The sequence below is a fragment of the Oncorhynchus clarkii genome, chromosome 2, assembly GCF_045791955.1.
Source record: "Oncorhynchus clarkii lewisi isolate Uvic-CL-2024 chromosome 2, UVic_Ocla_1.0, whole genome shotgun sequence".
Taxonomy (NCBI): Eukaryota; Metazoa; Chordata; class Actinopteri; order Salmoniformes; family Salmonidae; genus Oncorhynchus; species Oncorhynchus clarkii.
In genome coordinates, this window is record NC_092148.1 from 75,920,223 (window position 1) to 75,945,088 (window position 24,866).

The 24,866-nt window shown below is 42.2% G+C and overlaps 1 protein-coding gene across 1 annotated transcript; it reads left to right on the forward strand.

The window, feature by feature from the left end:
• Positions 1-24,641, forward strand: LOC139382494 (NAD-dependent protein deacetylase sirtuin-3). Its single transcript, XM_071126582.1, has 8 exons — positions 1-240; positions 21,085-21,280; positions 21,487-21,708; positions 21,818-22,050; positions 22,341-22,441; positions 22,700-22,861; positions 23,149-23,361; positions 23,532-24,641. The coding sequence occupies exons 2-8, from the start codon at positions 21,093-21,095 to the stop codon at positions 23,748-23,750; spliced, it is 1,338 nt and encodes a 445-aa protein (XP_070982683.1). The 5' UTR covers positions 1-240; positions 21,085-21,092; the 3' UTR covers positions 23,751-24,641.
• The last annotated feature ends 225 nt before the right edge of the window (positions 24,642-24,866 follow it).

A 24,866-nucleotide genomic window follows, 5' to 3' on the forward strand; every position in this document is an offset into this window, starting at 1 on the left:
GTACTTCCTTCGCGGTAAATGGTGCTGCGTGCGACAGATGCCAGTGGAGAAATATAGCAACACAGAAATCTAAACAGGTGCAATTCAAACTTTCTTCGGAGCTGGCCAAGTAGAAGTTGTCACTATGTTGCACGCGTCACAGTCTGCATGTTGATGTAGAACATCCCTTGTTGCGCAACATCTTCAACGCGCGCCTTCCATCCCATCAGCTTTCTAAAGTTCCGCCCTCTGGAAAGACAGGTAATTTTACATGTTTATCGAACATTGCCTTCAGTTTGCGTGTTGATAAAATCATAAAAATGTGCCTACTTCGTAACTTAACTTGCAAGATAAGGAATAACGTTAGTCTCTTACAAAAGCATTGACAACAGAGCCTACAATCATTGAAAGCCAAAATGTTGAATTCGACATCTATTCTATTTAGCTAGCCTTTGTTTGTTCAGTGTTTTGATAACCGCAGCCATACTCTTGACCTGGTTACCAATGCACTTTATATTGACATATCCTCCTGAATTGTTGTTACTTTCTGATCTGTGCATTTTTACTACCTTGTTGCCCAACGCGTTATTAAGAAACGCTATTTTACCTCTGAAGCTGCTACAGATGTTATTGTGTATGAACAATACTCCACCACCACCTAGTCTGCCTTCCTCTTGTGAGGATTTAGTTGATGACTAATAACAAATTAAGCGCAACCATTAATGCCATAGCTCCAGTAAAGTTGAAAAGGCCACATCCAAACGGAGAGCCCCTTGGATGAGTGAGGAAACTAGTCAATTAAAGATACATTTCAGAAAGATAGCAGAAGCAGAGAGAGTCGAAGTTGGTAGGGCCATTATGAAATTCTGAGAGAAACTTGGCATATATAACAAGGCAATTAGAAATGACAGACTGGCTCATTTTTCTAACATAATCACTATAAATATGAATCATTTGAGTGTGCTCTTCTCGACCACTGATGGCTTGATATATCCTACCCCTGCAAGCCTATGGGAACTTTCCTCCACATCTACATGTGATGGGTTGGCAGCATATTTTAGAGAGAACCAACATTAGGCTAGGTATCAGTCAAGCAAGACCTGATGAGAAGTTTGATATGTGCTCTAGCCTACCACGCAAAGGCACTATGGATTTATTTTCCCTGGTTGACACAGACATGCTCAGGAAAGTGATATCACAATTTAAGCCTTCTACCTGCCTTCTCAATCCCACCACCTTCTTCAAAACAGTTTAAATTGCATATCTTAAAAATTGTTACTCACTCCCTGTCCACAGGAACTTTCCCCACTGCACTAAAAACTGCTATGTTGAAACCCCTTCTGATGAAAAGTAATCTAGATTCTTTAGCTTTTAGCAATTTTTGGCCAATCTCCAGCCTTCCATTCTTAAGAAAAATTCTGGATAAATTGGTTTTCAAACAGCTAAATTATTTTTTAAGTGCCAACTATATTTCTGAAATATTCCTGAAATATTCCTATCTTTTTTTTCATGCCCACCACAGCACAGAGACAGCCTTAGTTAAAGTGGTACATTATCTTAGAGCCAACACATGCCAAACAGCTCTCTGTTCTTTTAATCTTAGATTTAAGTGCTGCATTTGACACTGTTGACCATGATGGCCAATAAATTGGTTTAGGACCTATTTAACTGGTCGAGAGTGGCGTTCCACAAGGTTCAATTTTAGCTCCACGGATAAATTATTATACGATGTTAGTGATTTAAATACTTGGATGGCTCACAACTTCTTCCAGCTAAATCAAGACAAGACCGAAGTAATTATTGTTGGAGCCAAAGCACAGAGAGAGACTCTAGCCGCACATTCTAATTCACGGGCAATAAAGATAAAACATCAGATAAAAAACCTAGGTGTAATTATTTATTCTGAACTAAATTTTGAATCACACATTAGGAATGTCACCAAAATAGCTTTTTACTACCTGAGGAACATTGCCACTGTGCGTCTGTTTCTCTCTCAGGCTGATGCAAAGAGACCCATGCTTTTATTACAAGCAGGCTTGGCTAATGTAATGCTCTCATGTCTGGTCTACCCAATAAAGCCATTGGTCAACTGCAAAACATACAGAATGCTGCAGCACGGGTACTGACCAAGACCAGACGGAGAGCACACATTACACCGGTTTTAAGGTCTCTGCACTGGCTGCCTGTGAGTTTTAGAATTAATTTTAAGATTTTTCTATTGGTTTCTAAATTAATCTACAATTGTGCACCACAATACATGTCAAACATGCTTTTAAGTTGTGTACCCAGTATGTCCCTCAGGTTCTCCGGCACTGCCTTTTAACTATCCCAAAGCCTAGGACCAAGAAGCATGGAGAGGCAGCCTTTAGTTACTATGCCCCCAGCCTTTGGAATAGCCTGCCAGAGATCCTGAGGGCGGATGAAACTGTGGACATATTTAAGAGATCTTAAAATACATATTTTTAGGTTTGTTTTTCCTTACGGTGCTTTTTACTTATTCAGCTTGTCAGTCTTTAAAAAAAACAAAAATGTTTATCTTATTTTCTTTGTAGTAAGTGTTTCAGCTTTTATTTTCATTGTTTTTTTTATTTGTTTTTTTCCCCTGTAAAGAACATTGTTGGGTTCCATGTCTATAATGTACTGTCTAAATACATTTTGATTTGATTTACGACACAACAATCACTTTATTATGTAATAATAATGATACATGGGACTTATATAGCACTTTTCAATTATCCAAAGTCGCTTAACAATATGTAGGTCTACCTTTATTCTAAATCACAATCAAAGTGATTGTTGTGTTATAAAGATACTTTTGGTCAAGTAGTATATGTGGACAACTGCTTGTCGAACATTTCATTTCAAAATCATGGGCATTAATATGGAGTTGGTCCCCCCTTTACAGCGATAACAACCTCTACTCTTCTGGGAAGGCTTTCCACTAGATGTTGGAACATTGCTGCTGGGACTTGCTGTGTTACAATTTATCCCAAAGGTGTTCGATGGGGTTGAGATCAGGGCTCTGTGCAGGCCAGTCAAGTTCTTCCATACAAATCTCAACAAACCATCTCCGTATGGACCTCGCTTTGTGCACAGGGGCATTGTCATACTGAAACAGGAAAAGGCCTTCCCCAAACTGTTGCCACAAAGTTGGTAGCACAGAATTGTTGAGAATGTCATTGTATGATGTAGCATTAACATTTCCCTTCACTGGAACTAAGGAGCCTAAACCATGAAAAACAGCCCCAGACCATTATTTCTCATCCACCAAACTTTACAGTTGGCACTATGCATTTGGCCAGGTAGCGTTCTCCTGGCATCCACCAAAACCAGATTCGTCCGTCGGACTGCCAGATGGTGAAGCGTGATTAGTCACTCCAGAGAACGCGTTCCCACTGCTCCAGAGTCCAATAGAGGCGAGCTTTACACCACTCTAGCCAACGCTTGGCATTGCACATGGCGATCTTATCTTTGTTTGAGGCTACTCGGCCATGGAAACCCATTTCATGAAGCTCCTGATGAACAGTTATTGTGCTGACATTGCTTCCAGAGGCAGTTTGGAACTTGGTAGTGGGTGTTGCAACAGAGGACAGACGATTTTTATGTGCTTCAGCACTTTGTGGTCCCGTTCTGTGATCTTGTGTGGCCTACCACTTTGTGGCTGGGTCATTGTTGCTCCTAGACATTTCCACTTTACAATAACAGTACTTACAGTTCACTGGGGCAGCTCTAGCAGGCTAGAAATTTGACGAACTGACTTGAACTGATCCTATGATGATCCTAAGCTCTTCAGTAAGGCCATTCTACTGTCAATGTTTGTCTATGGAGATTGCCTGGCGGTGTGCTCGATTGTATAAACCTGTCAGCAACGGGTGTCGCTGAAATAGCCAAATCCACTAATTTGAAGGTGTGTCCATACTTTTCTCTCTCTCTCTCTCTCTCTGTCTGTGTGTGTGTGTGTGTGTGTAATTCCAAAAGAAACGCCATCTTGATTTAGAGTCAGGAATTAACTAATATAATGTAAAACTCTACAGATCTGGGTGACCAGGCTAATAGTATTGGGAATCACTGGGAGGATTAGTGATAGCTAGCCCAAGATGTACTCTTAAGTAGCCTAATGTTACCATTACTCCTTAAGGTCCAAGGACCTTATGTTATTTTCAGAGGTAGACTAGCTCTGGCAGCCAAAACAGCCATATGCATTCTGCAATATGGACAGGAATAACAGTAACCTAATTTTATTGACAATATTTTACATAAAACATCTTGCTGTGCTGCTATTTTTAGTTTTTATAAACTCAGTGGAAAACATTTTCTATATTCAGCCCCACTCTAATTTTGAGGAGCGTTTCTTTAAAACATGCATCCAATCCCCTTGATCCCTTACAATATTTATTTTATATAGTGCTTTTCATACAGAATCTTTTGCTTTTAAAAAACAAACAAAACATATGAATGAAGCTGGCAGTTCATGGGAGATGGTTTTCCACAGCCAGATAAAATGACTCACACCAATAATACTAATGCACAGCAGTGGAGGCTGCTGAGGGGATGACTGCTCATAATAATGGCTGGAACGGAGCGAACGGAATGGCATTAAACACATGGAAACCATGTGTTTTGTATTTGATACCATTCCTCTCCAGCTGTTACCAGGAGCCAATCCTCCCCAATTAACGAGCCACCATCCTGCTGAGTTTACATCTGCACTAGCCATCTTCATACTCAATATCTGCAGCTTCATCTGTAATATCTTAGGAAGCCAGTAGATGGCAGTGCAGCTTAAGAGCCCAGCCCCTGTTATCAGATATGGGCTTGTTTGACAGTGTAGGCAACTGCCTAATGACTGATCTACAAATCACCTTGCATCATAAATAACAACTTATTATTATTGTTATTATTATTTGTAGAGTCAGTCAGTCACAATTTACATCATGGTTTTGACCTCTAACACTTCTAATGACACCATTCATTCCTATGTAAAAACTCAATAGCGCATTGAAGCAAAATCAAATCTGTTAAGATGGCGTCTCATAGAGACATAGCATGCACAGTTAGAGCTACTCCAGGAAGTGACTTTGCAGGGTAGCTCAGTGCTGCCCCTCTCATTGTGTAACTCAAGTTGAAGGCCGACCGTGGGGCCCTGCAGGCTGCCATTTGCAACTAAATGATCCTTAACTTCTGTGTGCAAATTATTATTTCATTGAATTTTAGTTAAATAATTGGTTCAAGGACATAAGTCTGGTGTATAAGAAGCAATTATTGGTAACGTGATTGTCTTAGAATGTTTATTTTACTTAGATGAAGATTGACCATGACGATTTTTCCATTTACTATAATGGTGGATCCTGTTTTCTGATAACGATGCCTGCAGTACCGCGGTCTACCTTGAACTGCCGTGGCTTCAATGAGAGGGGGCAAGCGTTCTCCACTGGGTAGCAGTAAAAGTTCACAGTTCCATACAGTTTACATACCTGTCCAATAAGTAGTATCCAAGGATGTATATAAACCCTGAATTGACGATGCTATGTATTGGCCATTGAGAGGCTTTGAAGCCACCGGTCGACATATTGGCACTAGGGTTGGGCCGAAATATGATTAAATCGAATATCGTGATATTTGACATTGACGATACATTGTGACTCGCAAAACGATATATCATGATGATGTGCAACACTATACTCTATTTGAACTTTTCAATTCAAAACAGTGCAGTTTTATCAGTTGTGCTGTATCAATATGTTGAAAAGTAAGTCTAAATTAATTAAATAAGCCTTATGTTTTGCCATACCAAGGTTATTTAATTAAAATGCGACTATAATATCGTAAATAAGCACAAATTGCAGTCTGTAATTATCTAGTCATTAACGGTGCGAACCGATTCCGATTATTTAAAAATTATTTTCTCCCCAATTTCGTGATATCCAATTGTCCCATCGCTGTAACTCCTTTACAGATCTGTTGCTTTTAAAAAACAAACAAAAACAAATGAAGGAAGCTGGGAGTTCATGGGAGATGGTTTTCCACAGCCAGATAAAATGACTGTCACACCAATAATACTAATGTACAGCAGTGGAGGCTGCTGAGAGGATGACGGCTCATAATAATGGCTGGAACGGAGCGAACGGAATGGCATCAATCACATGGAAACCATGTGTTTTGTATTTGATACCATTCCACTCATTCCTCTCCAGCCGTTACCAGGAGCCTGTCCACACCAATTAAGGCGCCACCATCCTGTGATGTAAACTCATCAAAAAAAGAAACGTCCTCTCACTGTCAACTGTGTTTATGTTCAGCAAACTTAACATGTGTAAATATTTGTATGAACATTACAAGATGCAACAACTGAGACATAATCTGAACAAGTTCCACAGACATGTGAGTAACAGAAATTGAATAATGTGTCCCTGAACAAAAGGGAGGGGGGGTCAAAATCAGAATTAACAGTCAGTATCTGGTGTGGCCACCAGCTGCATTAAGTACTGCAGTGCATCACCTCCTCATGGACTGCACCAGATTTGCCAGTTCTTGCGGTGAGATGTTACCCCACTCTTCCACCAAGGCACCTGCAAGTTCCCGGACATTTCTGGGGGGAATGGCCCTAGCCCTCACCCTCCGATCCAACAGGTCCCAAACGTGCTCAATCGGGATTGAGATCCGGGCTCTTCACTGGCCATGGCAGAACACTGACATTCCTGTCTTGCAGGAAATCACGCACAGAACGAGAAGTATGGCTAGTGGCATTGTCATGCTGGAGGGTCATGTCAGGATGAGCCTGCAGGAAGGGTACCACATGAGGGAGGAGGATGTCTTCCCTGTAACGCACAGCGTTGAGATTGCCTGCAATGACAACAAGCTCAGTCCGATGATGCTGTGACACACCGCCTCAGACCATGACGGACCCTCCACCTCCAAATCGATCCAGCTCCAGAGTACAGGCCTCAGTGTAACGCTCATTCCTTCGACGATAAACGCAAATCCGACCATCAACCCTGGTGAGACAAAACCGCGACTCATCAGTGAAGAGCACTTTTTGTCAGTCCTGTCTGGTCCAGTGACCGTGGGTTTGTGCCCATAGGTGTTGGTAAAATTATGATTAAATGACTGAACAAATCATTTTAAATGGAACTGTAACTAAGTAAACTTATACTCTGTTTTATTATATCTGATTAACAATATGAGTTCATAAGATGTGATTGTGTGACACAGACAAGGAGTAATTAAAGTTAATGAACACCATTCCAACTAGGAAGAAAGAAGTGGACTGTGTAAACCGATAAGGTCGTTAACCTATGGTTGAACCGACGAAACTTAGCTCTGGGGTGTTTAAGATAAGACAGTGAGTGCATTCCTAGGTTTTATGTTAATTAGAACTGTCAGCTAAGGGGTGATTGATAATGTTGAGGGGTCAAGGCCTCTTTAGTGTCCTAAGTTTTCATGACTGTGACCTTAATTGCCTACCGTCTAACAGACTGTTGGTGTCGACTGTTCCACAGGTGCATGTTCATTACTTGTTTATGGTTCATTGAACAAGCATGGGAAAAGGTGTTTAAACCCTTTACAATGAAGATCTGTGAAGTTATTTTTACTAATTATCTTTGAAAGACAGTCCTGAAAAAGGGACCCCTTTTTTTGTTGCTGAGTTTACATCTGCACTAGCCATCTTCATACTCAATATCTACAACTTCACCTGTAAAATCTTTGGAAGCCAGTAGATGGCAGTGCAGCCTAAGAGCCCAGCCTCTGTTATCAGCTACGGGCTTATTCGACATTGCAGGCATCAGCCTAATGACTGATATACAAATCACTTTGCATCATAAATAACAACTCATTGGGAGAGGCGAACGTCGAGAGCCATGCATCCTCTGAAACACGTCCCTTCCAAGTGCTTCTTGACACACTGCTCGCTTAACCCAGAAGCCAGCCACACCAATTTCAGTTTATGACAAAACAAGCAGTTTAGAGAATCATTGAACCATCTAAACCTCTGTGAAATAACTTTTCAATCACCAGCAATGTTGTATTTCCAGATGTTTGAAGTTGTTGTACAAAACCGAATGTAAAAGATACAAAAACTAAACTTAAGAACGGGAAGCATAGACCGAGCACATAGAACATATCTATCGCTTCTTATATTTGCCTTTGAGTGACAGATCTTTAGCTCACATTTCTATGTGAATTGGTCGGGTCGCCTAAAGTTACACATTTCAGCTTTTCAAGCTTTTTTTATACATTTTTTATTTGTATGTTAGCTCATATAATATTTTAAAGTATGCATTAACCTCTACGGGATTGGTGCCCCCCCCCCCCCATGGGACAACTGAGCTAATGTGATTAGCATGACTATTGTTTGAGGAGAGTGCACAGTTATGTACTTAAAAATGTATCAATAAACCAATTTGGTACATTTGGGCAGACTTGATACAACATTTTGACCAGTAATGGTTCATTGGATCAATCTAAGACGTTGCACATACAGAAACAGATGCCTCACAAGTCCTCAACTGGCAGCTTCATTAAATAGTACCCGTAAAACACCAGTCTCGACGTCACCTGTGAAGAGGCTTCTCCGGGATGCTGGCCTTCACGGCAGAGTTGCAAAGAAAAAGCCATATCTCAGACTGATTAAAAGATTAAGATGGGCAAAAGAACACAGACACTGGACAGAGGAACTCTGCCTAGAAGGCCAGCATTCCGGAGTCGCCTCTTCACTGTTGACGTTGAGACTGGTGTTTTGCAGGTACTATTTAATGAACCTGCCAGTTGAGGACTTGAGGTGTCTGTTTCTCAAACACAAATGTACTTGTCCTCTTGCTCAGTTGTGCACCGGGGCCTCCCAATCCTCTTTCTATTCTGGTTAGGGCCAGTTTGCACTGTTCTGTGAAGGAAGTAGTACACAGCGTTGCACGAGCTCTTCAGTTTTCATACTTGAGTAAAAGTAAAGATACTTTAATAGGAAATTACTCAAAAGTGAAATTCACCCAGTAAAATACTACTTGAGTAAAAATGTAAAAGTATTTGGTTTTAAGTATCAAAAGTAAAAGTATAAATAATTTCAAATTCTTTATATTAAGCAGACCAGATGGCACAATTGTTAATGTTTTTCTAATTTTCAGATAGTCAGGGGCACACTAATCCTCAGACATCATTCAGAAACATAGCATTTTGTATTTAGTGAGTGCCAGATCAGAGGTAGTAGAGATGACCTGGGATTTTCTCTTGATAAGTGTGTGAATTGGACCATTTCTGTCTTGCTAAGCATTCAAAATGAGTACTTTTGGGTGTCAGGGAAAATGTATGGAGTAAAAATTTTCTTTAAGAATGTAGTAAAGTAAAAGTAGTCAAACATATAAATAAAGTACAGATACCCCAAAAAAGTACTTTACACCACTGCCATCTGCCCTGGCCTGTCTCCCCCTGTCTGGTACAGGTACTCCTGCTGTGCACTCCCCTCTCTCCTGAGCTTTCACTTGCCTCCAGCACACACGCAGTGTTGGGTGAGTGACTTTGAACTTACAATGGCTAGCCCCAAGTTGTTATTTTTCTCTTGTGCTTTATGCTATTTGCCTCATGACTCCTGTGGGCTTTGTTAACTATGAATTTGCTTGTTTACCCAACTGTGGGACAGACTGTTTGTTCCCATACTCGGAACTCTGACTCAGTATTAGTTACACGGAATCTTGGTCTCCCAAACTATTCTAACCACCTCTCGCCGGCTTTGTATTCATGCTACCTGATGGAATTGCTGTACAATATGATCTTGTTGCCATCGAATGCACATTCAAATGTTATAAATCAACACTGCAGAGCTCCCCCTGTCTTCTGCCGTGCCCTGATTGTATTACTGCTGATTATATCTGGAAATGTGCATGTACACCTTTGCCCATCTACTGTTGCTAGCCCCTATTCTGTTTTGAGTTCTCATATTTGGGGTGGCAGGTAGCCTAGTGGTTAGAGCATTGGACTAGTAACCGAAAGGTTGCAAGATCGAATCCGTGAGCTGACAAGGTAAAAATCTGTCGTTCTGCCTCTGAACAAAGCAGTGTTCCTAGGCCGTCATTGAAAATAAGAATTTGTTCTTAACTGACTTGCCTAGTTAAATAAAGGTAAAAATACTTTTCAAAAAATAATAATATCTGCTTCACTGATTTCTGCTCGCAGAAAAGCCTGGGTTTTCTGCATGTTAACTAACGCTTATTACCTATTACCTAAAAGGGATCAATTGAAAGTGTGGGTTCACAGCTCCAATCCAGATGTGTTGGTCATTACTGAGATGTGGTTAAGAAAGAGTGTTTAACTGACTTGCCTAGTTAAATTAAATAAAAAATAGTGTATATTTAAGTCATTGGTAGTATCCAGTAGCCTATGACGTGTAGCTAGTGTGATTTAGATTTGGTGGTTGAATAATTCATGTAGTAGTTTGAGCATTTTGTAAAAAGATTTTCCAAAGGAGTTTACCATATTGAGATGAGCATAAACAGATGACCAATGACAATCTTACTTAATCTTACACTTTGAACCTCCATTTCCTCTGTCCAATCTCAAAGGTTTGAGTGTTGCCTACATTTTACTGCTCTATTCTGTCATTTAATTACAGAGAGGAAGAAAATGAATGCTTTGAATAATTCTGCTGGCAGTACTTGATTAGAAAAAGTAACTGGACAAGAGTCATTAGTTGTAGTCATTTGTGTTGACTTGGAAATCCCCCCCCCCCCCCTCTCTCTCTCTCTCTCTCTCTCTCTCTCTCTCTCTCTCTCTCTCTCTCTCTCGCTCTCTCTCTCTCTCGCTCTCTCTCTCTCTCGCTCTCTCACTTGCTCTCTCTTTGAGCAAACAATATATACCCAACACAAATTAGTTGCTTTGTGCCAATTGAGAATCCAACAAAGATGCAACACTAAGTGAAATGTCATTAGTGCAGGGGTGGGGGGAAAGAACAGACACTTTTGCCTCTTCAGAAGTCTTCAAGAGGTCTCCATGGTGACTGAGCTGCCTGTCAATTCCAATCCTTGCCATTGAGGGGCAGCATTGATCGACAGGTGGACCAAGGGGAAAAGTAGAGTTTGGCAGCAAGCAGAGGGTTAATGCTTTTAAGTTAAACGTTTTACTGCCTGTCTCTTTGTCTCAGATTGTGTATCAGGCTGAGTAGCTGTTAAAACCCACCAGGATGTTGCATTGCTCACTCTCTCAGCAACTGTAGCCTTGAGGTTATTAAAGACACATCAGCTTCAAACGGTGTCCATGGTAGAACATGGTGTTCAGCTCCAGCATTGGTACTAGTTAGTGTGCCACTTCTTTTTCCACATAAGCCTAATTTTTCACTTGGGACCTCTTGCAGAGTAGCGGTTGAAGGCTATGTTGAGGTGTGTGTGGTGGGAGTCTGGATGGTTCTACAGGAGATGTTGGTCTCTCTCTGACTTGTAAAATTATTATAGAGCTGGGCTGTTTTGGAGGGGTGAGGCAGGGTAAGGGTGGTGAGCAGAGTTGAGGGACAGCTCTAATTAGATTACTGTAACCCCCATACGTGGGGCCACCTCACACCTGGTGGTCCTTGCACCCCATCCCAACGCTGAGGCAGGGCCAGTTCACTGGGGAGAGGATTTGGACTGAGGGGACTGAGCTTTTGGTTGGGGAGAGGTGGGAGAGCTGCCCCAACTCAAAGGCCATGTCGAGGGGGCTCTCAAATCCTCAAATCCTCTCTAAATCTTTTGTCATTTATACAGGGATTTATTTGTCATTAATGAACAATCATGGTATCAGAGCAGCATCAAGTAGCATAATTGCGTTTAAGAATTATTTTTTTTATTATAGAAATAAATAAACCCTCTCTGGCCATTCATTGTTGCACTGGGTATTGATATATATTTTCCAAACTGGGGCTATATATTTCCCACAAAAATGTTGTATGGGACTTGCACATACATTGATATTAAGAGGTGTTATGGATGGTCCAATTCACCATATTCAGTGGATGTAACATCACCAACTGCACTTGTGCTGCCAGTCAGGCCCATAGTAAACTAATTGCAATACATTTGTCAACACAAGTCACTGAACGAAGATTCCCCCTCTCTCTCTTCTGTTGACTTAACTCTGTGTATTTCCCCCAGTAGCTAGCTACCGACAGCTCCTGTCAGGCTGCTCATTCCATTACTGAGAGACCGTTGCTAGCCTCCTCACCATGGTTTCCTCCAACCCCGGCGACCATGTTGGTTTTTGCCCTCCCCTTTGGAGTTAAGCCCCCATGTTCAGGCTTGTTAAGTCTCTCTTTAGCACAAGACAACTTTCTCCCCCCTCACTCACAATGGATCTGACCTCTGGAGCACATATCAGCTGGACATTACCCTTCCACTGCAGCGGTTGTTTTCTGCTCTACTTTAGCATTTATTAGGCTAACCCGTGCTGAAGTGTGAGGAGAAATAGGAGGAAGATCCTAAAAATTGTCAGACTCCAGCCACCCAAGTCATAGACTCTTCTGTCTGCTACCACACAGCAAGCAGTACCGGATAGCCAAGTCTGGGACAAAAACAGCTTCTTTAACAGCTTCTACCCCCAAGTCACATGATTGCGGAAAAGTGAATCAAATGGCTACCAGGACTATTTACATTGACACCCGTATTTTATTTGTATTTATTCTTATTTTTTTGCACAGGCTTGATGTACACTCACTGGATTCTAACCACCCTGTCACACATACTACACTGACACTGACACTCCAACACGCACACATATTGATGACACACACGCTTATGCTACTCTCTGTTTATCTATGCATAGTCACTTTACCCCTACCTGTACAGTGCATTTGGAAAGTCTTCAGACCCCTTCACTTTTCCCACATTTTGTTATGTTACAGCCTTATTCTAAAATGAGTTCAATTGTTTGTTTTCCTCATCAATCTACACACAATACCCCATAATGACAAATCAAAAACAGGTTTCTTAGGTTTTTTGCAAAAGTATAACAAATGTTTAAAAAAACATCATGTTTACAGTATGCAGACCCTTTACTCAGTACTTTGTTGAAGCACCTTTGGCAGCGATTTCAACTTTGGGACTTCTTGGGTATGACGCTACAAGCTTGGCACTCCTGTATTTGGGGACTTTTTCCCATTCTTCTCTGCAGATTCTCTCAGGTTGGACGGGGAGCGTCACTGCACAGCTATATTCAGGTCTCTCCAGAGATGTTAGATCGGGTTCAAGTCTGGGCTCTGGCTGGGCCACTCAAGGACATTCAGAGACTTGTCCCGAAACCACTCCTGCGTTGTCTTGGCTGTGTGCTTAGGGTCATTGTCCTGTTGGAAGGTGAACCTTCACTCCCAGTCTAAAGCCGTGAGGGCTCTGGAGAAGATTTTCATTAAGGATCTCTCTGTACTTTGTTCCGCTCATCTTTCTATCGATCCTGAATAGTCTCCCAGTCACTGCCGCTGAAAAACATCCCCACAGCATGATGCTGTCACCACCATGCTTCACCACAGGGGTGGTGCCAGGTTTCTTCCAGATGTGACGCTTGGCATTCTGGCCAAAGAGTTTTAAATCTTGGTGTCATCAGACCAGAGAATCTCGTTTCTCATGGTCTAAGAGTCCTTTAGGTGCCTTTTGGCAAACTCCAAGCGGGCTGTCAAGTGCCTTTTTTACTGAGGAGTGACTTCTGTCTGGTCACTCTACCATAAAGGCCTGATTGGTGGAGTGCTGCAGAGATGGTTATCCTTCTGGAAGGTTCTCTCATCTCCACAGAGGACATCTGGAGCTCTGTCAGAGTGACCATTGGGTTCTTGGTCACCTTCCTGACCATGGCTCTTCTCCCCCGATTGCTCAGTTTGGCTGGGTGGCCAGCTCTAGGAAGAGTTTTGGTGATTCCAAACTTCTTCCATTTAAGAATGATGGAGGCCACTGCGTTCTTGGGAGCTTCAATGCTGCAGAAATGTTTTGGTACTCTTCCCCAGATCTGTGCCTCGACACAATCCTGTCTCAAAGCTCTACGGACAATTCCTTCGACCTCATGGCTTGGTTTTTGCTCTGACATGCACTGTCATCTGTGGGACCTTTATACAGACAGGTGTGTACCTTTCCAAATCACGTCTAGTCAATTGAATTTACCACAGGTGGACTCCAAGTTTTAGAAGCATCTCAAGGATGATCAATGGAAACAGGATGCACCTGAGCTCAATTTGGAGTCTCATAGCAAAGGATTTGAATACTTCTGTAACTTTATACAACTTTATTTTAAATATAAAGTTGCACAACTTTCTGGGGTATTCTGTGTAGATTGAGGAAATGTTTTTATTTAATCCATAATAGAATAAGGCTGTAGCATAACAAAATGTGGAAAATATTACCTCAACTAACCCGTACACCTGCACATTGACTCTGTACCGGTACCCCTTGTATCTAGCCTTGTTATTGTTATTGTGTTACTATTTTCCTTTTAGTTTATTTAGCAACATTTTATTAATCTTTTCTAACTCTGGATTGTTGGTTAAGGGCTCTCAAGTAAGCATTTCACGGTAAGGTTGTATTCGGCACATGTGACATAGTTTGTTTTATTTGATTCATACTTCACTTCAGATTCAACCATTCTTAAACCCTTCCACTCGTGGGAATTGGCCTATATGGATGGGGCTAAAATTTAAATGTTTCTTACAGAAGAAATATGGAAATGTGCATGAACATGGTAGCAATTAAAAGGGAACCGTTTCGATATTATTGGAAAATGATTAGACTAAAGGTGAGGACACAACAGTTCACCTGATACAAGATTGAATCCAAGCATTACACTGTTGATTTTATGTGCATTTGACATTTTATTGTACTTTTTGCCACATTTGATGACAACGAAATCTGAAAATACTCTGGATACATTCAGTAACATAATATTATTGGACAATGTTTGGTAGGTCCATCATAAGACAAAAAAATGACAAGGGTTTGAGTGAGAGGAGTAACTTGTGTTTCCAAGTGGCCACACACCTCGTGTGCACAGTTCCTAAGTAATTTCAATGTACTTTTATGACTCAAAGAAGAGTCTTCAACTATAAGGTGCTTTCCTAGCTGTGTTGTTGTGGAACTATAGCAAGCACACTTGTAGTTGTTTGGTTTGGAACACAACCCTGTATCCACAATTACCTTTGTTTACACAATCCAAAAACAGTCCCTTTTAAAATCACAATCTGGGTCAGGTGGGCATCATTTGAAGGCATGTTCTATTGCCAACATGACTCGCTAAATTATAAAATACGATCTTCGTCTTGGGCTTTCACAAGGCAATTCAAATCAAATGTTATTGTTCACCTACACATTTTTAGCAGATGTTATTGCAGGTGTGGCGAAATGCTTGATTGTTCAGGACAACCCAGGGTATAACGCCATGTAATCTTGTAACTACATCAAACATAGTGATCATAAACGTTGACACTAGAGGTCGACCGATTATGATTTTTCAACGCCAATACCGATTTATTGGAGGACCAAAAAAAAGCTGATACCGATTAATCGGACAATTTAAAAAATATATATACTACATATATATATATATATATATATATATATATTTATTTATTTGTAGTATATTTATTTGTTTATTTGTGTATATATATATATTTTATTTGTATATATATTTGTAGTAAGGACAATTACAACAATACTGAATTAACACTTTTATTTATTTATTTTTTATGTATTTTTTTGAATTTTACCCCTTTTTCTCCCCAATTTCGTAGTATCCAATTGTTGTAGTAGCTACTATCTTGTCTCATCGCTACAACTCCCGTACGGGCTCGGGAGAGACGAAGGTTGAAAGTCATGCGTCCTCCGATACACAACCAACCAAGCCGCTGCTTCTTTAACACAGCACACATCCAACCCGGAAGCCAGCCGCACCAATGCGCCGGAGGAAACACCGTGCACCTGGCCACCTTGGCTAGCGTACACTGCGCCCAGCCCGCCACAGGAGTTGCTGGTGCGCGATGAGACAAGGACACCCCTACCGACCAAGCCCTCCCTAACCCGGGCGACGCTAGGCCAATTGTGCGTCGCCCCACGGACCTCCCGGTCGCGGCCGGTTACGACAGAGCCTGGGCGCGAACCCAGGACTCTGATGGCACAGCTGGCGCTGCAGTACAGCGCCCTTAACCACTGCGCCACCCGGGAGGCCTTAACACTTTTATTTTAACTTAATATAATACATAAATTAAATCAATTTATTCTCAAATAAATAATGAAACATGTTCAATTTGGTTTAAATAATGCAAAGACAAAGTGTTGGAGAAGAAAGTAAAAGTGCAATATGTTCCATGTAAAAAAACAGCTCATGTTTAAGTTGCTTGCTCAGAACATGTTATGTCATAATTATGTAAAATTCTGGCAAATTACTGTCATTGTTAGGAATAAATTATTTTCACACAGTTCGCAACGAGCCAGGCGGCCCAAACTGCTGCATATACCCTGACTCTGCTTGCACAGAACGCAAGAGAAGTGATACAATTTCCCTAGTTAATATTGCTTGCTAACATTAATTTATTTTAACTAAATATGCAGGTTTAAAAATATATACTTGTGTATTGATTTTAAGAAAGGCACTGATGTTTACAGTTAGGTACATTGGTGCAACGATTGCGCTTCTGTTAAAACATCACCTGTTTGGCGAAGTAGTCTGTGATTCGATTATAAATCAATTATATGCAACGCAGGACAAGCTAGTTAAACTAATAATATCATGAACTATGTGTAATTAACCAGTGATTATGTTAAGATTGATAGTTTTTTTTATAAGATAAGTTTAATGCTAGCTAGCATCTTACCTTGGCTCCTTTTTGCACTCGCGTGCCATGCAGTCTCCTCGTGGATTGCAATGTAATCGGCCATAATCGGCATCCACAAATGCAGATTTACTGATTTTTACTGATTGATATGAAAACTTGAAATCGGCCCTAATTAATCGGCCATGCCGATTTAATCAGTCAACCTCTAGTTGAGACTATATATGACATGAGATTTATTAAATGGAAATGTGAAGTGCCGATTTTGGACTCGGGGTGTTTTGCTTGCTGGTATGACATCAAAGTGGCGGCAGCTTCTTGCTGCGCGAGGTGCTCAAGTTCAGAATGTCTGTTAGTCAAAACTCATACAGCGCGGTGACCGAGACCCTGAGCTCTGACTTCATGTATAGCATGTTACTGTACAGCCACTGTGTTTCTATTTGGGTGCTTATCAGTGCCCAGATCTGCCATTTTCAACCTGTATACATACTGGTGCGGGTGTAAAGGGCTACCTATTGAATGGATAGGCTATCCATTAAATAGTTACGAAAGTTAGGCCTAGTTAACCATTTTCATGAATTAAGCTCATATGATCACACTATCTAAACATGTTTTTTGCTTGCTAAATTCGCTTACCTATTCATCCTGTTCCTCTTCTAGAGTAGGATCATGTGGTTTTAGATCCGCTATCAGGCATGTTGAAGTGAGTTATGGTTCTAATTAACCAATTTTTCTGTTCACAAGGTTGCTATGTGTGGGACAAGACCAATGAAACATTCAGTCCACTGCTTCATTTGTCCCCAATCATTCCACCTAAAAGAAGCCTGCCCTTCACCTTCATAATGACTCTGGAATGCCCCTTTGCACAAAATGGGCAAACCACATCCGAACACACACTCTCATTGCTGTTTCTTGCTTGCTGCATTAACTCTCTCTTGAAGATGACTGTTATACTGTGGCTCATGCCAGGACTGAGTGGACTAGCCAGTAACCCTGCACCATCTGTGTGGGACCTTAATAACCAGTGCAGTGATTTATTGGTCCTACTCAGCAGTGTCTTTTTGGGGGGACCAAATACCCCCCACCCCCCCACCTGAGCTTTTTAATAGAACTGCAGGAACATGCATGAAAGCAGTGGTGATGTGGGGACTTCAGCCTTTCAGGACAAGATGCCACTGGTCTGGTGGTTAAAAAGATTAAATGTCCAGAAAATGAGCTCATAGTTTTCTTGGCTAAAAAATATGATTTGAAAGTCAAGTTGCTGTTCCTTTTTGATACGTTTGTCTTAGAGTTAAAGTTATGCTACAGATGTTTTATATCATTTTAGCCAGTAGTTTTGAAAGTGGCACTCACAAGTCTAAACGGGTCACTGACAATTCTGTATGTCATCCATTTTGTATGATATCTTACATCCTGAAAAAAAAATATCTGTTACCAATTCCAACTGTACAACATGTTAAGAATTTGTAAGTGCTTAAGATCCCGTTCAATATTTTTAAGAGTAGACCTATTTTTTTTCTTCAAGAACACCAGCCGTAGATTGACTACAAGATGTTTTATTTTACCATGTCGATGCTAGCTACCCACCATAGAGACACTTAGAACATCTCCTCCTTCCATCAGTCAGTAGCCTAAATGTTTTTATAGCTTTGTTGTGTATTGCATCAATGTCATGTGAACTGCTTACATTGAGACCCCCCATGTCACCACCTCCTGAGGCCGATAAGGAGCCCTGGTGAAAAGCCTGGTCTTATCTCCTCCCCATGCTCTGACGCTGGCCCTGCTTTATGGGTAGTAGCTCCTTTGTCTCCTCTCTTTCTCTCTCTCTCTCCCCTGATCACTCTCACTCACTCATTGCCCATGCAAGTTTTTTGAAGGCCCAGAAAAGGTTTGCAAAAGACACACACACCCTCCTTTCCGTTCTCTTCTCCTTCGTTCCCTCCATATCATTTCTCTGCACCCCCTCTCCTTTTCTCCTCTGTTTGAGGGGGCCTGGAAGGGACACCCTCCTTTCTCTCCCAGCTGGGTTTGTTGACACACAGTCAATCTAGGGTTCTCTTTCACCCCTGTCCACCACCCCGCTTTTTACCCTCGCCCCCCTCACTCCACCTCTACTCGCCCCTCTCTTCTCTCTCAGAACATGAAAGCTGCCACAGCTGTGGACTGTATTAGCATAGCCGCTGAAGAGGGGGGTGCTAAATATATTACAGCCATTACCTTTTGTTTGAGCGGTGACAGTTTTTAAAACATTTCAGCTTTTCACTGGGCCAAGGGAGGGAGCACAAAGGAGCGCCACTATGATTCTGTTGAACCTGATTTTTAAATATGGGTCAGAAAGCTAGCGTAATTCAGAGGGAGGGGGTTCAGAGCGTGTAAAGCTGTGTGAAACCTGTTGGAGCTAAAAACAATTAAGTCGTTTATTATACAGTACCAGTCAAAGGTTTTAGTACACCTACTCATTCAAGGGTTTTTCTTTATTTTGTACTATTTTCTACATTGTAGAATAATAGTGAAGACATCAAAACTATGAAATGACACATATGGAATCATGTAGTAACCAAAAAAGTGTTAAACATATCTTAATAGATTTTAGATTCTTCAATGTAGCCACCCTTTCCCTTGGTGACAGCTTTGCACACTCTTGGCATTCTCTCAACCAGCTTCACCTGGAATGCTTTTCCAACAGTCTTGAAGGAGTTCCCACATGCTCAGTACTTGTTGGCTGCTTTTCCTTCACTCTGCGGTCCAACTCATCCCAAACCATCTCAATTGGGTTGAGGTCAGGTGATTGTGGAGGCCAGGCATAACTGATGCAGCACTCCATCACTCTCCTTCTTGGTCAAATATCCCTTACACAGCCTGAAGGTGTGTTGGGTAATTGTCCTGTTGAAAAACAAATGATAGTCCCACTAAGCGCAAACCAGATAGGATGGCGTATTGATGCAGAATGCTGTTAAGTGTGCCTTGAATTCTAAATAAATCACTGAAAAGTGTCACCAGCAAAGCACCCCACATCCGTTCACCTACTCTGCATCTCAGAAAGACATGGAGGTTGGATCCAAAAATGTCAAATCAGACCAAAGGACAGATTTCCACCGGTCTAATGTCCATGGCTCGTGTTTCTTGGCCCAAGCAAGTCTCTTCTTATTATTAGTCTCCTTTAGTAGTGGTTTCTTTGCAGCAATTTGACCATGAAGGCCTGATTCACACAGTCTCCTCTGAACAGTTGATGTTGATATGTTTCTGTTACTTGAACTCTGTGACGCATCTATTTGGGCTGCAATCTGAGGCTTATCACTAATGAATTTATCCTCTGCTGCAGCGATAACTCTGGGTCTTCCTTTTCTGTGGCGGTCCTCATGAGAGCCAGTTTCATCATAGAGCTTGAAGTTTTTTTTAGATATTAAATCAATTTGACCCCCTTTTCGCCCCAATTTCGTGGTATCCAATTGTTAGTAATTACTCGGGAGCTCGGGAGAGACGAAGGTCGAAAGCCATGCGTCCTCCGAAACCCAACACAACCCGCACTGCTTCTTAACACAGCGCACCTCCAACTCGGAAGCCAGCCGCACCAATGTGTCGGAGGAAACACCATTTCCTTGGTTAGCGCACACTGCTCCCGGCCCGCCACAGGAGTCGCTGGTGCGCGATGAGACAAGGATATCCCTACCGGCCAAACCCACCCTAACCCGGACGATGCTAGGCCAATTGTGCGTCGCCCCACAGACCTTCCGGTCGCGGCCGGCTGTGACAGAGCCTGGGCGCAAACCCAGTCTCTGGTGGCACAGCTAGCACTGCGATGCAGTGCCTTAGGCCTGAGCTTGATGGTTTTTGCGACTGCACTTGAAGAACTTACAAAGTTACACTATTTAACTTTTAACAAAGCATACCTGTTAATTGAAATGCATTCCAGGTGGTTCCACCTCATGGTTCTGATTTAGAGAATGGCAAGATTGTGCAAAGCTGTCAAGGCAGCTTTGCACAAAGATTCTTTGAAGAATCTTAAATATAACAGTTTTATTTGTTTAACACTTTTCTTTGGTTACTACATGATTCCATATGTATTATTTCATAGTTACAATTTAGAAAATATAAACATTTAAGAAACCCTTTAATAGAAAAAAAGGAATCAATGGATTAAGAAATATGTAACATTTTAAAATGATAAGTGGCTGAACAAACAAGTGCATGATATTTCACCTAAATTCAGATTTTTTTCCCCCCTAATTTCCAAACAACACATCTCATAGTGGTAAAGACTTTTTGATTTTCAGATGAAAATGTGAGCTAGCTTCTGACTGAAGTGTCAAGAGACTGACATTTGGATGGTCCTGTATTTCCATTGGCAGGTGGAAATATGAGCAAGGCCAGATCCAGCAGGGTGACCCGTAGCTCCACCCCCCAGGCCTGGCACACAGAGCCGCCCCAGGACTCTGGGCCTGGCCCACATGGGACCCAGCAGAGGAAGCAGACAGACTCAGCCCTACCCCTGGCCCAGGACCTCAGTCAAATGAGTGTGAGTGGACAGGACACCTCACTACCACGGTAATTCCAGTTACGTCAGTCATGAAGAATATTTTCAGTTATCCAGTTGGATGGATACTTGTACTTCTTGCATTTGGGAAGAACTGAATTCCATTTCGCAGCAAATATCTTTTGTAAAATTAATAACATCAAAAGATTGGAGACTGTGGGGTCACAGATGTGACAATAAGATTGAATAATGATTTTCTAACTTTGTGTTGTTTCAGGAAAGGGAGGGTGTCTAAGGGCAGCAGTGGCCCCATCCAAGAGGGTCCGTCGTCCTCTGGCTCTAAGCCTACACAGAGCTCCCCCTCTGGGCCGGCAATGAATCCCTCTCCCCGGGGAGGCCTGGCTGCTGTGGCTCGACTGGTGAAACTGGGGCGCTGTAAGAACGTGGTGGTAGTGGCCGGTGCAGGCATCAGTACGGCCAGCGGTATCCCAGACTTTAGGTGGGGTTGTGGGTGCAAGTCCTATGGGTTCTAGAGTATACTTGCTCACTTTCTCTTGCTCTCGTTTTTGTCTCACTCCAATTTGTGTTTCTATCCTCCCTCCCACTAGGACCCCGGGCACAGGGCTGTATGCCAACTTGGCCAAGTACAACATCCCCTACCCGGAGGCCATCTTCAACATCGAGTACTTCTCCAACGACCCTCGGCCCTTCTTCTCCCTGGCCAAGGAGTTGTACCCAGGCAGCCACCGACCCAACTACATCCACTACTTCATCCACATGCTGCACCTCAAGGGCCTGCTGCTCCGCATGTACACCCAGAACATTGACGGCCTGGAGAAGAGTGGGTGTGGGGGGAGGGACTGGGTGGGTCTTTTGGGAAAGTGAATCTGCTCATGTCTAAGTTTATAAGGACATTAGCTATATTTGAAGTCTACTCGTCCTTCAATGAAATGTGTGGTAGAAAACAGAAAGAAAGCACAGAATTGCAGCATGCCTTTCATTGTGACAGAGCAGGGGAAACTTAAACAGGCAGTATCATCTCAAACAACTGACATTAAAGATGTGAGAAAGGACATCACTATCCATGTTAGTGAATGTTATTGACACTGACTCATCCTCTCCCCTTAACAGTAAGTGGCATCCCAGACGAGAAGCTGGTGGAGGCTCATGGAAGTTTTGCGACTGCTTCCTGTCACCTGTGCTACACCCCATTCCCTGCCCAGGAGGCCAAGGTAAACCAGGACAAAAGGTCACCAGCCCATGCCAATCACAGGTGGTCAGCAAAATATCAGAAATGAAAATAACTTAATTCACAAAACCCACAAAGAGATGGAAATAATAAGCCACCAGTTTGTAACACAGATGAATATGGACTTGATTCAGGGTTTGCTTTAAAGAATATTCAAGACATTCAAGTGCAGGAGCTAAACAGCCTAAAGTAGTCCTGGTAAATCTTTGACCAACTTCTCTTGGATAACCGTCTCTTCCAGAGTGCCATAATGAGTGACAAGGTCCCGGTCTGTACATTCTGCCAGGCCACAGTCAAACCGGACATAGTGTTCTTTGGAGAGGACCTTCCTGAGAAGTACTTCCTGCATTCTAAAGACTTCCCTAAAGCTGACCTGCTCATCATCATGGGCACGTCTTTACAGGTGAACCTCAAAACTGTTAAGCGGCTGCAGAAATGTTATATTGGTACCGCACCACACGGCCAACTACTACTCCACACTATTTGTCACTTGAGTTCAGTTGCCTAAAAGTGTTAATTCACTTTTTATTTTAGCTGATCTTAACCAGATTACAAACTTAAACACAGTTGTGATGAAACAACAACACCATAAGACTTGAAAATAAGCATAAAATAGTGAACCAATGTCATAACATCAGCGTTCTTTCTATGGATCTGACTCACTGTCTCACATCATGTGGTTTCTGCCAGATCGAGCCCTTTGCCAGCCTGGTGAACACAGTGAGGTCCACGGTTCCGCGGCTGCTCCTGAACCGGGACGCAGTGGGTCCCTTTCAGAAGGTGCCCCTGAGGAGGGGCGACTACATAGAGCTGGGGGACCTGGTGGACACGGTCAGGAGGTTTGGTGAATTCCTAGGGTGGCATTCCGAGATCCAAGACCTGATGACCAGTCAGGAAAATGGGGTATGTACAATGCAACACTTTCTATATATATTCAGTTTAGGCCAGTGTTATTTCTAGTGGCATCTGCTTAAAATCTGTTTGAACTAGCTTGCTCTCTCTTGGTTTGTCATGGTCTTAGATTAGTATTTTTATGTGTTGTGAACAAAACTGGTTGCGTCATTTCTCTGCAGACCATCCCTACTCTGGTAAGCAATGTTTCATCAGGAAGGGGCCGAGAAGGGCCCACCCAGACCAAAGCCACTGGCCTGGGGAGGAGAGGGGCATCAGAGCCCCGAGGAAGGTTGCCCCCTAAATCCAGGCCAGGGGCCCGTGGCCCCACCAACGGCAGCAGTGAGAGCGACTCCGAGTCAGTCAGACAGCAAGAGCATAGTTTCATCCAGCCCAAGTAAATGAAATTGAACATGTCCCCTGGGCCCCCCCCCCCCCAAAAAAATACACTCTTTTCAATTGGTCGAGGAAATACTGGAAAAAGTTTGTCAGCTGACGTGTGCATGTGTACAGTATGAATGTTTCAAATCAATGCAAATTGACATGTTCAGCACATAAGTGAACCTCCTCGTTGTCTGAAATGGCCGGCAAAGTGAGGATTCGGGGGTTTGTCTAAATGGGTATTCAGGCTTGGGGGAGGAGGGCAGGAACTTGGGCTTATGCCCAGCTTGTAGAGGACAGTGGTAAATTACCATGGGAGACGTGACCTCCCGAGTTTGCAGTGTCCCGCTGTGTGTGTTTTCAGACACCGCTGCCACTGAGTGGGGGGGGCTCCATCCAAAACTCATAAATGTCTCTGCCCTTCAACATAGGAGTCAAGGACCCAATATCTGTGTATGTGTGCATTTGAAACGTATGCAGAGTTTGCTCTGAGTGACAGGTTCCATGCTCTGTCAATGTTAGCCTAATGCAAGTATTCCATTTTGCACAAACTCATTGCACTGTTCTCCACAGGTCACTTATTCACCCGTCTATGCAGTACCCCTCTGGGATTCAACACTTCACATTTTGAATTAAAGACCATTGAGCACTTGTATTTTCAGGACAAAATATAAAATGATCCTTTTTTAAATGTTTTGACTTATGAATGGTCTAGTAGGGCAGTTTCCTTTTTTCATCATCCTCATGAAAGGTTCAGAAATTAACGCCAGGATAAGGGTTGTCCTTAATTCATATGTGGTTTTAACTGTATACTTCATGTATTCCTTTTGGTTAGATTTATTTTGGACAGGACTGTATTGTTATTAATTGTACAAAAATACATATTTAATAATAAATTAAACTTAGCCTTTTGTCTTCTGTGTTGTATTCCACTAAAAATGCAAAGTTCTATCTCATGTCTATATCTGTGATTGGTACATAAAATACAATTCAGGATAGTTCATATTTAATAACTTTGAAAGAGGCCTGACATTTTTATATACAGTGCCTTGCGAAAGTATTCGGCCCCCTTGAACTTTGCGACCTTTTGCCACATTTCAGGCTTCAAACATAAAGATATAAAACTGTATTTTTTT